This window comes from Uranotaenia lowii, chromosome 3 (assembly GCF_029784155.1).
Source record: "Uranotaenia lowii strain MFRU-FL chromosome 3, ASM2978415v1, whole genome shotgun sequence".
Classification (NCBI taxonomy): Eukaryota; Metazoa; Arthropoda; class Insecta; order Diptera; family Culicidae; genus Uranotaenia; species Uranotaenia lowii.
In genome coordinates this window covers 12,384,963-12,401,487 of record NC_073693.1, presented here as the reverse complement: position 1 = coordinate 12,401,487, position 16,525 = coordinate 12,384,963, and the positions used below count along the sequence as shown (strand labels likewise).

Sequence of the window (16,525 nt, the reverse complement as noted above, 5' to 3'; positions counted from 1 at the left end):
TTTCAGATTCAGATTTCAGATTCAGATTTCAGATTCAGATTTCAGATTCAGATTTCAGATTCAGATTTCAGATTCAGATTTCAGATTCAGATTTCAGATTCAGATTTCAGATTCAGATTTCAGATTCAGATTCAGATTTCAGATTCAGATTTCAGATTCAGATTTCAGATTCAGATTTCAGATTCAGATTTCAGATTCAGATTTCAGATTCAGATTTCAGATTCAGATTTCAGATTCAGATTTCAGATTCAGATTTCAGATTCAGATTTCAGATTCAGATTTCAGATTCAGATTTCAGATTCAGATTTCAGATTCAGATTTCAGATTCAGATTTCAGATTCAGATTTCAGATTCAGATTTCAGATTCAGATTTCAGATTCAGATTTCAGATTCAGATTTCAGATTCAGATTTCAGATTCAGATTTCAGATTCAGATTTCAGATTCAGATTTCAGATTCAGATTTCAGATTCAGATTTCAGATTCAGATTTCAGATTCAGATTTCAGATTCAGATTTCAGATTCAGATTTCAGATTCAGATTTCAGATTCAGATTTCAGATTCAGATTTCAGATTCAGATTTCAGATTCAGATTTCAGATTCAGATTTCAGATTCAGATTTCAGATTCAGATTTCAGATTCAGATTTCAGATTCAGATTTCAGATTCAGATTTCAGATTCAGATTTCAGATTCAGATTTCAGATTCAGATTTCAGATTCAGATTTCAGATTCAGATTTCAGATTCAGATTTCAGATTCAGATTTCAGATTCAGATTTCAGATTCAGATTTCAGATTCAGATTTCAGATTCAGATTTCAGATTCAGATTTCAGATTCAGATTTCAGATTCAGATTTCAGATTCAGATTTCAGATTCAGATTTCAGATTCAGATTTCAGATTCAGATTTCAGATTCAGATTTCAGATTCAGATTTCAGATTCAGATTTCAGATTCAGATTTCAGATTCAGATTTCAGATTCAGATTTCAGATTCAGATTTCAGATTCAGATTTCAGATTCAGATTTCAGATTCAGATTTCAGATTCAGATTTCAGATTCAGATTCAGATTCAGATTCAGATTTCAGATTCAGATTCAGATTTCAGATTCAGATTTCAGATTCAGATTTCAGATTCAGATTTCAGATTCAGATTTCAGATTCAGATTTCAGATTCAGATTTCAGATTCAGATTTCAGATTCAGATTTCAGATTCAGATTTCAGATTCAGATTTCAGATTCAGATTTCAGATTCAGATTTCAGATTCAGATTTCAGATTCAGATTTCAGATTCAGATTTCAGATTCAGATTTCAGATTCAGATTTCAGATTCAGATTTCAGATTCAGATTTCAGATTCAGATTTCAGATTCAGATTTCAGATTCAGATTTCAGATTCAGATTTCAGATTCAGATTTCAGATTCAGATTTCAGATTCAGATTTCAGATTCAGATTTCAGATTCAGATTTCAGATTCAGATTTCAGATTCAGATTCAGATTTCAGATTCAGATTTCAGATTCAGATTTCAGATTCAGATTTCAGATTCAGATTTCAGATTCAGATTTCAGATTCAGATTTCAGATTCAGATTTCAGATTCAGATTTCAGATTCAGATTTCAGATTCAGATTTCAGATTCAGATTTCAGATTCAGATTTCAGATTCAGATTTCAGATTCAGATTTCAGATTCAGATTTCAGATTCAGATTTCAGATTCAGATTTCAGATTCAGATTTCAGATTCAGATTTCAGATTCAGATTTCAGATTCAGATTTCAGATTCAGATTTCAGATTCAGATTTCAGATTCAGATTTCAGATTCAGATTTCAGATTCAGATTTCAGATTCAGATTTCAGATTCAGATTTCAGATTCAGATTTCAGATTCAGATTTCAGATTCAGATTTCAGATTCAGATTTCAGATTCAGATTTCAGATTCAGATTTCAGATTCAGATTTCAGATTCAGATTTCAGATTCAGATTTCAGATTCAGATTTCAGATTCAGATTTCAGATTCAGATTTCAGATTCAGATTTCAGATTCAGATTTCAGATTCAGATTTCAGATTCAGATTTCAGATTCAGATTTCAGATTCAGATTTCAGATTCAGATTCAGATTCAGATCTCAGATTCAGATTTCAGATTCAGATTTCAGATTCAGATTTCAGATTCAGATTTCAGATTCAGATTTCAGATTCAGATTTCAGATTCAGATTTCAGATTCAGATTTCAGATTCAGATTTCAGATTCAGATTTCAGATTCAGATTTCAGATTCAGATTTCAGATTCAGATTTCAGATTCAGATTTCAGATTCAGATTTCAGATTCAGATTTCAGATTCAGATTTCAGATTCAGATTTCAGATTCAGATTTCAGATTCAGATTTCAGATTCAGATTTCAGATTCAGATTTCAGATTCAGATTTCAGATTCAGATTTCAGATTCAGATTTCAGATTCAGATTTCAGATTCAGATTTCAGATTCAGATTTCAGATTCAGATTTCAGATTCAGATTTCAGATTCAGATTTCAGATTCAGATTTCAGATTCAGATTTCAGATTCAGATTTCAGATTCAGATTTCAGATTCAGATTTCAGATTCAGATTTCAGATTCAGATTTCAGATTCAGATTTCAGATTCAGATTTCAGATTCAGATTTCAGATTCAGATTTCAGATTCAGATTTCAGATTCAGATTTCAGATTCAGATTTCAGATTCAGATTTCAGATTCAGATTTCAGATTCAGATTTCAGATTCAGATTTCAGATTCAGATTTCAGATTCAGATTTCAGATTCAGATTTCAGATTCAGATTTCAGATTCAGATTTCAGATTCAGATTTCAGATTCAGATTTCAGATTCAGATTTCAGATTCAGATTTCAGATTCAGATTTCAGATTCAGATTTCAGATTCAGATTTCAGATTCAGATTTCAGATTCAGATTTCAGATTCAGATTTCAGATTCAGATTTCAGATTTCAGATTCAGATTTCAGATTCAGATTTCAGATTCAGATTTCAGATTCAGATTTCAGATTCAGATTTCAGATTCAGATTTCAGATTCAGATTTCAGATTCAGATTTCAGATTCAGATTTCAGATTCAGATTTCAGATTCAGATTTCAGATTCAGATTTCAGATTCAGATTTCAGATTCAGATTTCAGATTCAGATTTCAGATTCAGATTTCAGATTCAGATTTCAGATTCAGATTTCAGATTCAGATTTCAGATTCAGATTTCAGATTCAGATTTCAGATTCAGATTTCAGATTCAGATTTCAGATTCAGATTTCAGATTCAGATTTCAGATTCAGATTTCAGATTCAGATTTCAGATTCAGATTTCAGATTCAGATTTCAGATTCAGATTTCAGATTCAGATTTCAGATTCAGATTTCAGATTCAGATTTCAGATTCAGATTTCAGATTCAGATTTCAGATTCAGATTTCAGATTCAGATTTCAGATTCAGATTTCAGATTCAGATTTCAGATTCAGATTTCAGATTCAGATTTCAGATTCAGATTTCAGATTCAGATTTCAGATTCAGATTTCAGATTCAGATTTCAGATTCAGATTTCAGATTCAGATTTCAGATTCAGATTTCAGATTCAGATTTCGGATTCAGATTTCAGATTTAGATTTCAGATTCAGATTTCAGATTCAGATTTCAGATTCAGATTTCAGATTCAGATTTCAGATTCAGATTTCAGATTCAGATTTCAGATTCAGATTTCAGATTCAGATTTCAGATTCAGATTTCGGATTCAGATTTCAGATTCAGATTTCAGATTCAGATTTCAGATTCAGATTTCAGATTCAGATTTCAGATTCAGATTTCAGATTCAGATTTCAGATTCAGATTTCAGATTCAGATTTCAGATTCAGATTTTAGATTTCAGATACCAGATATTACTTATGCTTAGTTTTGTTAAGAGTTAGGTGTTAAATAAAATGAATTTGAACAAAATGTCTTTAAAAACTTGTCATGTTTTGACTTCGACACCATTTTGAATCGTTCTACACATTAGAGCCTCCGAATAAATTGATCGTTGTTTTATTTAAAAACCTTTTATCGTTCCGATCAGTTGAAACGTAATCGTTCCGAATCCGACATTGTTTGACGACAGTTTGTCATACAAAATCGGAAACAACATTCCAATTGAGTTTGGTATTATTGAAGCCACCACTAGTTCAAATCGAAACAAACGGAAAACAGAAAACCGGAATCACATAAATCTAAAAAAAATAAGTTAAATGAAAGTAATTTGAACAATTTTTAAATATCTAAGGTTCAAAATAAATGATAAGATAAAAAAGCGTTTTAATGACCATTAAACTATTGAATTTATAGGATAAGTTGATGATGCCCACTGTGCCATTTACTGAGCTGTGCAAACGAATGTAATCAGTTTTAACGACCATTTGATTGAAAATTGTTGACCAACATTACAAGGCCACCGATAACAATTGTTATAGGATTCTTGTTTAAATTAAATCACCCTTAAACAACAGTTTACAGATTTTAGATTCAGATTCAGATTTCAGATTCAGATTTCAGATTCAGATTTCAGATTCAGATTTCAGATTCAGATTTCAGATTCAGATTTCAGATTCAGATTTCAGATTCAGATTTCAGATTCAGATTTCAGATTCAGATTTCAGATTCAGATTTCAGATTCAGATTTCAGATTCAGATTTCAGATTCAGATTTCAGATTCAGATTTCAGATTCAGATTTCAGATTCAGATTTCGGATTCAGATTTCAGATTTAGATTTCAGATTCAGATTTCAGATTCAGATTTCAGATTCAGATTTCAGATTCAGATTTCAGATTCAGATTTCAGATTCAGATTTCAGATTCAGATTTCAGATTCAGATTTCAGATTCAGATTTCAGATTCAGATTTCGGATTCAGATTTCAGATTCAGATTTCAGATTCAGATTTCAGATTCAGATTTCAGATTCAGATTTCAGATTCAGATTTCAGATTCAGATTTTAGATTTCAGATACCAGATATTACTTATGCTTAGTTTTGTTAAGAGTTAGGTGTTAAATAAAATGAATTTGAACAAAATGTCTTTAAAAACTTGTCATGTTTTGACTTCGACACCATTTTGAATCGTTCTACACATTAGAGCCTCCGAATAAATTGATCGTTGTTTTATTTAAAAACCTTTTATCGTTCCGATCAGTTGAAACGTAATCGTTCCGAATCCGACATTGTTTGACGACAGTTTGTCATACAAAATCGGAAACAACATTCCAATTGAGTTTGGTATTATTGAAGCCACCACTAGTTCAAATCGAAACAAACGGAAAACAGAAAACCGGAATCACATAAATCTAATTTGGTTTTTCCCCTCATCTCTATCCATCATTTCAGAACACAACAACAAGTTCGATAAATAAATTCAAATTTGGAATGGCCAGCCCCGGTTCCCCGAAATCCAGGACCACCAGGAAGCACCTCTAAATCAACTCGGATGTCACCGAAACAGGAATGGAAAAATTAATCCACTTTGCAGTTTGTTGGACGAAGCCATCGATGGAGCTAGACTAAAAGACCGCCGATAGCGGGAAAAATTACGCGAGACTCCAACATTTTCTCGTTTCTACCATCAACAATAACTTCAACCAAAACGCGATGGCCCCTCGAATCCCGATGGAAAATCGTGGGAAACAATCAATGCCAAATTGATGAACTGCAATTTATGCAAATCGGATTCGTTGTTTGCAAAAACGTGAACGCGGATTTCCTCCTGCACCCGAAACGCGGATTGTGATCAAACTTTTGACGCCCCCATTCCCTTTCCAAAAGCATACAAAAACACCCCCAAAAAGGCGCCAAAATCACGTAACACATCACATCCGAAACGTTTCTCACAAATTTCTGTCCCTCTGTCTGTATGATTTTCCATCTCGAATGTCCGTTTCTGATTCCGGTTTCTTGGTGAAGTGCAATAAGATCATGTTGAGGTACTGAAGTTGTAATCTTTCAACACGGTAGAGAAAAAAGGGCGGGGAAAAGTCTAATAACAGGAAGAAGAAAGGCATCCTGAACGTGCTTGCTGGTCTGTGAAAATAGTGTCCGTCTTCTGTGTTGAGTGTTGAGAAGAAAAAGTGCAATTTCGAAAAGAGGACACAGTGTATTTGTTCACCCACAGTCTTATTACCGGGGACAAAAAAAAAAACACCAGGAAGAAGATATAACCTCAAGAAAAGTCCAACCAAAAGAGTCACACCCGCACACAAGATGCAAGATAATAGCATAGCCACGGTTCCTTCGGTGGTGTCCGGTGCAGCTTCCGGTTTGGTGGGGAGTGGCGGGCTTCACAGTTCTGCCGGTACCACAACCGGATCCGGTGGGGGAAGCTCGGGTGCGGGTGGCGGTGGGGGTGGAGGAAGTGCCAATACTGCTCCGGTCACAGCATCTCCAAATAACAATAGCAATCACAGCAGCAGCAGCAACACCACCGTGGGAGGCGGAAGTGGACTCAGCGAGTTCGATCAGGCACAATTCGAGGCGGACAAACGGGCAGTGTACAAGTGAGTAGATTTTTTTCGAATTTCAAAATTGTCAAAATTGTCAAAATTGTCAAAATTGACAAAATTGTCAAAATTGTCAAAATTATCCAAATTGTCAAAATTGTCAAAATTGTCAAAATTGTCTAAATTGTCAAAATTGTCAAAATTGTCAAAATTGTCAAAATTGTCAAAATTGTCAAAATTGTCAAAATTGTCAAAATTGTCAAAATTGTCAAAATTGTCAAAATTGTCAAAATTGTCAAAATTGTCAAAATTGTCAAAATTGTCAAAATTGTCAAAATTGTCAAAATTGTCAAAATTGTCAAAATTGTCAAAATTGTCAAAATTGTCAAAATTGTCAAAATTGTCAAAATTGTCAAAATTGTCAAAATTGTCAAAATTGTCAAAATTGTCAAAAATTGACAAAAAATGTCAAAATTGTCAAAATTGTCAAAGTTGGCAAAATTGTCAAAATTGTCAAATTTGTCAAAACTGTCAAAATTGGCAGAATTGGCAAAACCGTCGAAGTTCTCAAATTTCTCATATTTGTCAAAATTGTAAAAATTGTTAAAATTGTAAAAATTTTCAAAATTGTCAAAATTTTAACAATTGTCAAAATTGTCAAAATTGTCAAAATTGTCAAAATTGTCAAAATTGTCAAAATTGTCAAAATTGTCAAAATTGTCAAAATTGTCAAAATTGTCAAAATTGTCAAAATTGTCAAAATTGTCGAAATTGTCAAAATTGTCAAAATTGTCAAAATTGTCAAAATTGTCAAAATTGTCAAAATTGTCAAAATTGTCAAAATTGTCAAAATTGTCAAAATTGTCAAAATTGTCAAAATTGTCAAAATTGTCAAAATTGTCAAAATTGTCAAAATTGTCAAAATTGTCAAAATTGTCAAAATTGTCAAAATTGTCAAAATTGTCAAAATTGTCAAAATTGTCAAAATTGTCAAAATTGTCAAAATTGTCAAAATTGTCAAAATTGTCAAAATTGTCAAAATTGTCAAAATTGTCAAAATGGTCGAAATTGTCAAAATTTTCAAAATTTTCAAAATTGTCAAAATTGTCAAAATTGTTAAAATTGTCAAAATTGTCAAAATTGTCAAAATTGTCAAAATTGTCAAAATTGTCAAAATTGTCAAAATTGTCAAAATTGTCAAAATTGTCAAAATTGTCAAAATTGTCAAAATTGTCAAAATTGTCAAAATTGTCAAAATTGTCAAAATTGTCAAAATTGTCAAAATTGTCAAAATTGTCAAAATTTTCAAAATTGTCAAAATTGTCAAGATTGTCAAAATTGTCAAAAATGGCAAAATTTTCAAAATTGTCAGAATTGTCAAAATTTTCAAAATTGTCAGAATTGTCAAAATTGTCAAAATTTACAATTTTGTCCAAATTGTCAAAATTGTCAAAATTGTCAAAATTGTCGAAATTGTCAAAATTGTCAAAATTGTCAAAATTGTCAAAATTGTCAAAATTGTCAAAATTGTCAAAATTGTCAAAATTGTCAAAATTGTCAAAATTGTCAAAATTGTCAAAATTGTCAAAATTGTCAAAATTGTCAAAATTGTCAAAATTGTCAAAATTGTCAAAATTGTCAAAATTGTCAAAATTGTCAAAATTGTCAAAATTGTCAAAATTGTCAAAATTGTCAAAATTGTCAAAATTGTCAAAATTGTCAAAATTGTCAAAATTGTCAAAATTGTCAAAATTGTCAAAATTGTCAAAATTGTCAAAATTGTCAAAATTGTCAAAATTGTCAAAATTGTCAAAATTGTCAAAATTGTCAAAATTGTCAAAATTGTCAAAATTGTCAAAATTGTCAAAATTGTCAAAATTGTCAAAATTGTCAAAATTGTCAAAATTTTTGAAAATTTTTAAAATTGTCAGAATTGTCAAAATTATCAAAATTGTCAAAATTGTCAAAACTGTCAAAATTGTCAAAATTGTCAAAATTGTCAAAATTGTCAAAATTGTCAAAATTATCAAAATTGTCAAAATTGTCAAAATTGTCAAAATTGTCAAAATTGTCAAAATTGTCAAAATTGTTAAAATTGTCAAAATTGTCAAAATTGTCAAAATTGTCAAAATTGTCAAAATTGACAAAATTGTCAAAATTGTCAAAATTGTCAAAATTGTCAAAATTGTCAAAATTGTCAAAACTGTCAAAATTGTCAAAATTGTCAAAATTGTCAAAATTGTCAAAATTGTCAAAATTGTCAAAATTGTCAATTGACATTCATGATTTAAAATGATTTCAGATCCTTCAAACATGTTCTATGTAGAGAAAAACAAATAAGTTCGAATTAAATCCTAATTCAAAGGTATTCCTTCGTTCTCCAAATTGCAAAGCTCGGATCGAAATAAAATATAGAGAATTGTAAATTTCATTGCACATGCAGCACGAAAGTAAAACGACAACGTACGGATATTGCGATGGGAATCCTCTCGATGTGGGTAGAAGTGAATATTCCAGACATGATGTACCATAAGCCCTCCGAAGAAACTAGTCGTCATCATTGCATTGCCTTGAGCAAGTCAGAGCTAGTTCAAACTTGGCCACTAACTTATCTAGCTAAACGTATAGCTGTATCAATCTAAAGCTAAAGGGAAAAGTTAAACTATACCCAAACGACATCGACGGTATAGAATCCGAGACAGAATGTTGAAATAACACAGTAATATCTTTATTACCAGTCGAGGACAAGATGGGCGGATCCAAAAGCTCAGGCGCCTCCCACCTTCCCGAGCACGTTTCCCGCAACCGTCCTTCGGGAAGACCGCAACCAAAGGTTTCTAGCTCCTCTTATAAAATTGCATCGGGTGGGATGGAAAATGAAAACGAAATGCACCTTGTCAATTTTCTTTCGGGGAAAACGTCTCTAACACAATGATGACTTTTTTTCTTGGTTCTTTCTTTGCAGACATCCACTTTTTTCTCTGTTAGCTTTGCTCCTAGAAAAATGTGAACAAGCGACGCAAGGTTACTATCCCTCCTCGAACTCCTCCAGCCCCAATGGATCCAGCAATGGGACCGATGGCGATAGCTTTTCCCGAGACATTCAGGTAAGGAAACCCAGTTGACAAAAAATAGTTCTGGAAAATGACAAAAATATACTCAAAATTGAAAAAGTCCAACGGCCAAAAGTCACACTTCAACCTTGGCCCTCAGTTGAGACCAATTTTCTTCAAAGAAATTCGCACTAATTTTTGTTGATTTCCTCATTCCGTTAGGCTTTCGTCCAGCTGCTCGAAAAGGAGAAGCGGCCGCTGCTAACGAACAACACCGAACTCGACAGCCTTATGATCAAAGCCCTGCAAGTCCTAAGGATACACCTGCTGGAGCTGGAGAAGGTGCAGGAGCTGTGCCGGGACTTCTGTACCCGCTACATTGCCTGTTTGCGGGGCAAAATGCAGTCGGAGAATTTGCTTCGATCGGACTACGCCCTGGAACACAACAACAACCTCTCGAACTCGAACAGTCCGATCAACAGCCCGGAACAGGTAAGAATTTGACACGGAGAATTTTTAGGCAGTTTTTGTTAATCCTAAAAATTTTGAAATTTTTAAAGGATCTTTCGGGAAGTGCTCAAGGCTACTACCAGAACACAGACTATCTCACCACCAATGACACCAGCGAGTTCAACAATATGCAGAGTGAGTATCAGCCCTTGATAGTTGAGGCAAATATGAGCCCCTCCTATTGAATCCACCCAGCTCAACTCAACCCTAACTATCCAACAGTTCTACAAACTTTCCATCCATATCTCCCACTCACCCATTCCTGATTATCGACTGATGATGATCAGTCAGAAGCTGTCGTCATAACAGAAAAAAAATCTTTTCGACCAAGATGACGTTGATGAAAAATGGACCAAATCGTCACGAAATTCTCTCAAAACACTGGCTGGAATTAAGCTGTTAGCTTATCCTTTCCGGTAGTTTTTCATTGTCCTTCGAACCATTCCTGCTGCGACTAATTTTGATAATTTTCTTCTGTTTACCCTTTTTTTTCTCAGCATCCCTATCCTACTGAGAAGGGGAAATGTGCCCTGGTCGCACAAATCAATCCGTCACTATTGCAGGTAAGTTGAATTGTTGAATTGAAATAAAAATATGATTTCAAGCTGTTTTTGAGGGAAAAAAAGATAAATCGATAATCGTGGCTCCAGAGAGTAGTTCACACTCACGAAACAATGACTCTAAATGACTTTGAAAATCATGCTACTTTTAAAATACCCCAAATTATAAGATATGAAAAAAAAATACTTTGATTCAGGAGGTTAGGTTCTTTAAAAAAAATAGGAAATTTAATTTTTCCTGGTATGCTACCATAAAAATGCTTATTATTTTCACTATAATATAAACATAGCTTAATGCTGTCATTTGAATGTTGCTCAAAATTTTTTTCTTTCAGAGAATAAAAAGAAATAGGATAAATTTTTAAAGATTTTAACCGCATATGCTGAATTTCACTGTCTGCGGATTATCAAATGATATATTCCATATGAATTCCGCAAAGTCTCTTTCTCGCTGCGTAATTCCTGACAAGTAAAGCGTGTTCGGATAAAAAAGTGGTAAAACTAATTTGCGCGTAAATCGATTATTTGTTTATTTAAAAAATCAAAGTATCTCTCTTTTTGATGTTCAATCTGTATAAAAGACGGAAAAACTACCCATTTAGGATTTCGGTCGACCTAGTACAAATTGGCGAGACTTTTGTTTAACGCCTGCCATCAGATTTTGTACCTTATCCACTTTCTTCGGCGCAGAACTCCAGTTTGCTTTGAACTGCTTTGAACTGCTTACAGTTTTTGGGTCTTCTTACGGTTTTGCTTAACTATCGTCCAATATTTTCCGATTGGGAGAAGCTCTGGTGTGTTGGGAGGGTTCTTATCCTTGGGCACAACCTGAATGTTGTTAGCGGCCTACCTTTCCATGGCCTTTATTTGATAATCCAACGCAATTCCTTCGTCAGTGTTCTTCCATGAGACTGAGGCTAACTCCCCACAAACGTGTTGCGATTTGTTTGCTGCGTATTTTCGGTTAGTTTTCTCACACAAGACCTCCTCAGAACGCGAGTGTTTCGATGCCATTCGCCATGTTCCTATGGATGCCATAGACTTTAACACCTTTGAAGTCAATCAAGATGTCGTCGAAGTTGCTGCTAAAAAACTAAAAAGCTCCTTTGCCCCAGGACCTGACGGAATCCCTTCAGTTATTTATTGTCGATGTATCGAAGGAGTATCATCTCCTCTGGCTCGAATTTTCAACCGATCCTTCCAACAACGGAAATTTCCAGAGCTGTGGAAAACTTCGTTTATGTTTCCGATTTTTAAAACTGGCGAACGTCGTAACGTGAAACAATACCGTGGAATAACAAGCTTGTCTGCTGGATCAAAACTGTTCGAAATTGTAGTTAGCCAAGCCTTACTAGTAGCTTCTTCGCAATACATTTCATCGGAACAACATGGGTTTATGTCTGGAAGATCGGTATGTACGAACCTTTTAGAATACACGTCTTTCTGTTTGAATCAACTAGAGAATAAGAAGCAAGTTGATGCTGTTTATACCGATATTAAAGCCGCATTTGACGCGATTGATCATCGAATTCTACTTGCAAAGCTTGCCAAGCTCGGTGTCCACAACAATATGATTCATTGGTTGAAGTCATTTTTAACTAACAGGTGCATAAGGATTAAGATTGATGATAGCATCTCTTTTCCGTTTCCAAACCGATCCGGCGTCCCTCAAGGCAGCAATTTGGGACCTTTGTTGTTTGCTTTGTTTTTCAACGATTTGATTGCTATCTTAGATAATGGAACAAAAATTGCATATGCAGACGATCTTAAAATATTCGTTCCAATAGAATGCGCTGCGGATTGTGAATACCTTCAATCTTTGTTAGACAACTTTGATGAATGGTGTAGACGTAACCAATTATCTGTTAGTGTCTCAAAGTGTTCGGTCATAACTTTTCACCGGAAAAAATCACCTGTTCTACATAACTACTACATCGGCAATGAGCACATAAATAGAGTATTCGAAGTTAATGATCTTGGTGTTATCCTGGATGATCATCTTACCTTCAACAATCAACGTACTGCGGTCATCAATAAAGCCAATAAACAACTCGGCTTTATCTTGAAAATAGCGCGAGAATTCACAGATCCGTATTGCTTGAAGTCACTGTACTGTGCACTTGTCCGATCTATTCTTGAGCACGCTTCAATCGTATGGGCCCCATACCAGCTAAGCTGGATCTTACGAATCGAACGAGTGCAAAAGCGGTTTATCAGATCCGCCTTACGTCATCTGCCGTAGAACCATCCCGAAGATCTACCCCCTTATCCTCATCGGTGCCAGCTTTTAGGACTAGATTCTCTCGAATGTCGTCGAAAAACTCAACAGGCCACATTTGTCGCTAAAATTTTGAACGGAGGAGTACAATCACCAAACCTGCTTAGGATGATCAGCTTTAGGGCTCCGTCGAGAATGTCACGATCTCATTCGCTGCTGTCGAGTCGAACTCATAGGACATCCTACGGTTACTATGAACCAACCAGCGCAATGATGCGCATATTCCGGGATGTTGAGCACTTACATCAGTTCGGAGAGCCATCAAGTCGTTTTGTTCGTCGGTTACACCAATCAAGATCGTTTCATTCTTTGTGATCGTGAAGTTATTCATTTAAACACAATTGTTCGATGAATTAATAATAATAAATAAATAATAATAATAATGGCGAGATGCCAAATCCGGCCAAAACAGCACAGACAAGTCATGTTTCTTCAAGAAAGACAGCAAAAGCTTTTGGAGACAGCCTTTTATTTCCGAAAATTTCCTGGCTGACGGTCCCGGCGGTAACGAAAATGTCGCTTTACAAGCATCAGGTACAGATGGCTTGCCAAACCAGATATTTCTTGGCAAATTTTGATTGTTTAATATTCTTGAAAATTTCCGCCACCTTTCCCCATCTGGTTGCTGTATAAAACTCTTGTCCCAGAAGCTGTCTGAAGTCTACTTTGGCGTGGGTTTCGTCGTCCATTACCACGCAATCAAATTTTGTAAACAATGTCGCATACAGTTTCAGAGATCTTGCAGTCACTATATCTTCTTATAAGTCGACAGTCCGGATAGTTTTTAAGCTTCATGCACGGTTGTAGATGATATTTCCAACTTATTGGCGACACGCTTGAAAAGGCTAGCCACTCTTCTGTTCCAGATTCTGCTTTCTAGTTATCGAAATATGATCCCCGAACACTTTTATTACTTTGGTGACGGTTGATTTCGCTACATTCAACGATTTTGCTATTTCCGCGTGCGTGTAGTTTGGATTTTCATGACGCATGTACAAAATTCTGATTCGTAGCTACTCTTGCTTGGACGCTATTTTGAAAACTAAAGATCTTACTAATGTCGAAAGCTAAATAGAAGCATCCTTCTACACACACACACACCTACAAAATGAGGGGTGTTCAGGTTTCTTATATGAATGATTAGAAAAAATACGGCAAGTTTAAGTTGATCACTTAATGTTTTAGAACGTAAAACGTATGTGCTGCTAATATTAAACAACTGGATCCTCTCGATCCAGTTTCTTTAATCCCATTCCTATTCATTAAGGGGGTGGTAGGGTCTAATGGGTAAAAAAAACACCATTTTCACGATTTTTTTCTAGAGCTATCGTTCAAACAAATGTATTCAAATTTTTTGCATTATACAAAACATTGTAAAAAGAACATTTAGTAATTTTTTCGTAGAAAAATATTGAAAAATGAGCCAGTGACGGAGCACTTTCGAGGATGCCTTTAACCTTCCCATGCCGTTCGCAAAATATCCGTTTCGGGGAAATTTGTGTTGTAGTTTGATTTCGTTCTTCTGGCTGTAAATGTTAACCGATTTTGATGATATTATATTCATTGTGTAGGTAATTTGTTCTTTTTACTCAAAATTTTAAAATAAAGTCGATATGTATTACCAAGTTATCAGAAACTGGTTCAGAAAGTAAAAAGTCCGAAAAATCAATTTTATTTTTAAAATGCTCATAACTTTTGACAGCTTTTCTGTATTTAAGTGTTTCATTAATGTTTGAATTCGTCAAGAATCCATCTATCTGACAGTGTATAGATATATTGGGGTCCAATGAAAGTTCTGACCGCTATCTCAGATCTTCCGGTAGAAAAAAATCTATCTTTAAAAAAACGATATCCAATTTTTGCTTTGCTTAGCTGTATTTCATTCTCCAATGAACAGATTTTCAAAACTCAAATTTCAATTTTTTGACGTTAATTTGATCATTATTTTCATAGAACATACTTGGTCTGTCAAAATTCCAAGTTCTTCAGTATATTGGAATGATGATAAAGAGATTTTAAATGTGCGCTTCGGGTCATATTGACCCGAACGGCATGGGAAGGTTAAGAAAACAGGATTTGCGGTGGACACTGTATCTCTGCACAGAATCATCTGAAGTCAAAAAATCAGAGCAAAATATTTTTAATAGATGTTTTTCTGGACCCCAAAGTTTTTATTTAACTTAAAAAAAATTTATAAAATTTTTGTGGCTGTTTGAAGTAAAAACTACGATTTTTCACGAAAAAATTCGCCATTTTTTATTTGTAAAATCTCCCCAAAATAAAAAAAAAAAAAAGAAAAACGTTGGGGTCTGGTATTTTATATGTAGAAAATATGTTCCAAATTTGAAAAGAATCGGATAAGTAGTTTTCAAATGACGATGTCGACGGGCTTAAAAAATGTGCTTTCGAGAAAAACGCGTTTGAAGTTTCTGCTCTTGCTTTGTTGCAGTATTAGATAGGAGGAGATTAAGGCCTATAATTTCTACAGTTTTGCTTCAATTGACTTGAAAATTTGACACAACATTCTTGAAATGTTTTACAATAAGAAAATTAAATAAAATCGATTTTTTGAAAGTGTTAGACCCTACTCCCCCCTTAAGGATTCTGGAAAAAGGAAAAATGATATCAATTAAAATGTAAGATTTTGGTTCTACAAGCCTATCCATATTTTTAAATGCATTTGGAATATCATCTCTCACCATTCAGTTACTTCATTAATTTAAAAAAGAATACCTTGGCTCCTTAAAACTCAAAGGTTTGAGCCGTTTCAAATCAACGAATTATTTAAAAAAAAAACTTCATTAATTTGATTGGCACTTCAACTCAAAAAATTCAGTTGATTTTCAACAAAACAAAATCTTGTATTCGTCTTTTTCCATATAAAGTTTGTGTTAATGAAATTGTTAAAAATCTCAGCAGAACAGTTTCTGAGTTATGCTTCAAATATGGAATTTTGGAAAACCAAACCAAAAACTGGAGTTGAGTTGTTATAATTTTTTAATCTTGTGTCAAACGGAAATCTGGCAAGCATTGAGATAACAATTCTGTCCGGTATCTTTAAACAATAATTGTTATTACATCACGTGCAAATATTGTAAAAGAGTATATCTTTCTTAAAACTAGGATTAAAGCTGTTAAATGCAAAATTCATTCCAATTTTTTTTTTGACTCTATCATCGTCGAAAATTCCCTGAATTAGAAAACATCAAAGATAGATATGAAAATGTTTTCTTTTGATGATTAATTGCAGATAAGATAGATCGAAAGCAGAATAAATATGTCCATCATGACAATTAGGATACAACATTAAGATCTAAGACTTAGAATAAAAAAAAATAGAAATAAATTAAAATTCCAAAAGATGTAAGAATCAAGAGTGAAATTCTAAACCTAAAATCGGACCCAAATACAGTGTCTCAAGTTAAAATCATAATTTCAAATCAAGATTTGAGAAACAGATAACAAATGAATTCCTAACAAATGAAATTGCTAAGTGGAATTACCATCAGAGTCAAAGCAGAAATTACTAAATTTATAATTTAAATCCAAATGTTTTATTTCAGTTTCATATCTTTGAAAAACAAAAACAAATCTTTTTTCTGTCATTTGTTCGAAATTGAAAAAAAAATGTATTATTTATAAT

The 16,525-nt window shown here is 33.7% G+C and overlaps 1 protein-coding gene across 6 annotated transcripts in view; it reads left to right on the top strand.

The window, feature by feature from the left end:
* The window catches only part of LOC129750741 (homeobox protein PKNOX2-like), a 227,925-nt gene that overhangs the window by 189,359 nt on the left and 22,041 nt on the right, over positions 1–16,525 (top strand). For all 6 annotated transcript variants that reach the window (XM_055745760.1, XM_055745763.1, XM_055745764.1 and 3 more), the window contains exons 5-9: positions 5,376–6,538; positions 9,447–9,588; positions 9,757–10,026; positions 10,095–10,179; positions 10,542–10,607. In XM_055745760.1, the coding sequence (XP_055601735.1) occupies positions 6,246–6,538; positions 9,447–9,588; positions 9,757–10,026; positions 10,095–10,179; positions 10,542–10,558 (807 nt within the window). In that variant the 5' untranslated portion in view covers positions 5,376–6,245 and the 3' untranslated portion in view covers positions 10,559–10,607. The remainder of the gene's footprint in view (positions 1–5,375; positions 6,539–9,446; positions 9,589–9,756; positions 10,027–10,094; positions 10,180–10,541; positions 10,608–16,525) is intronic.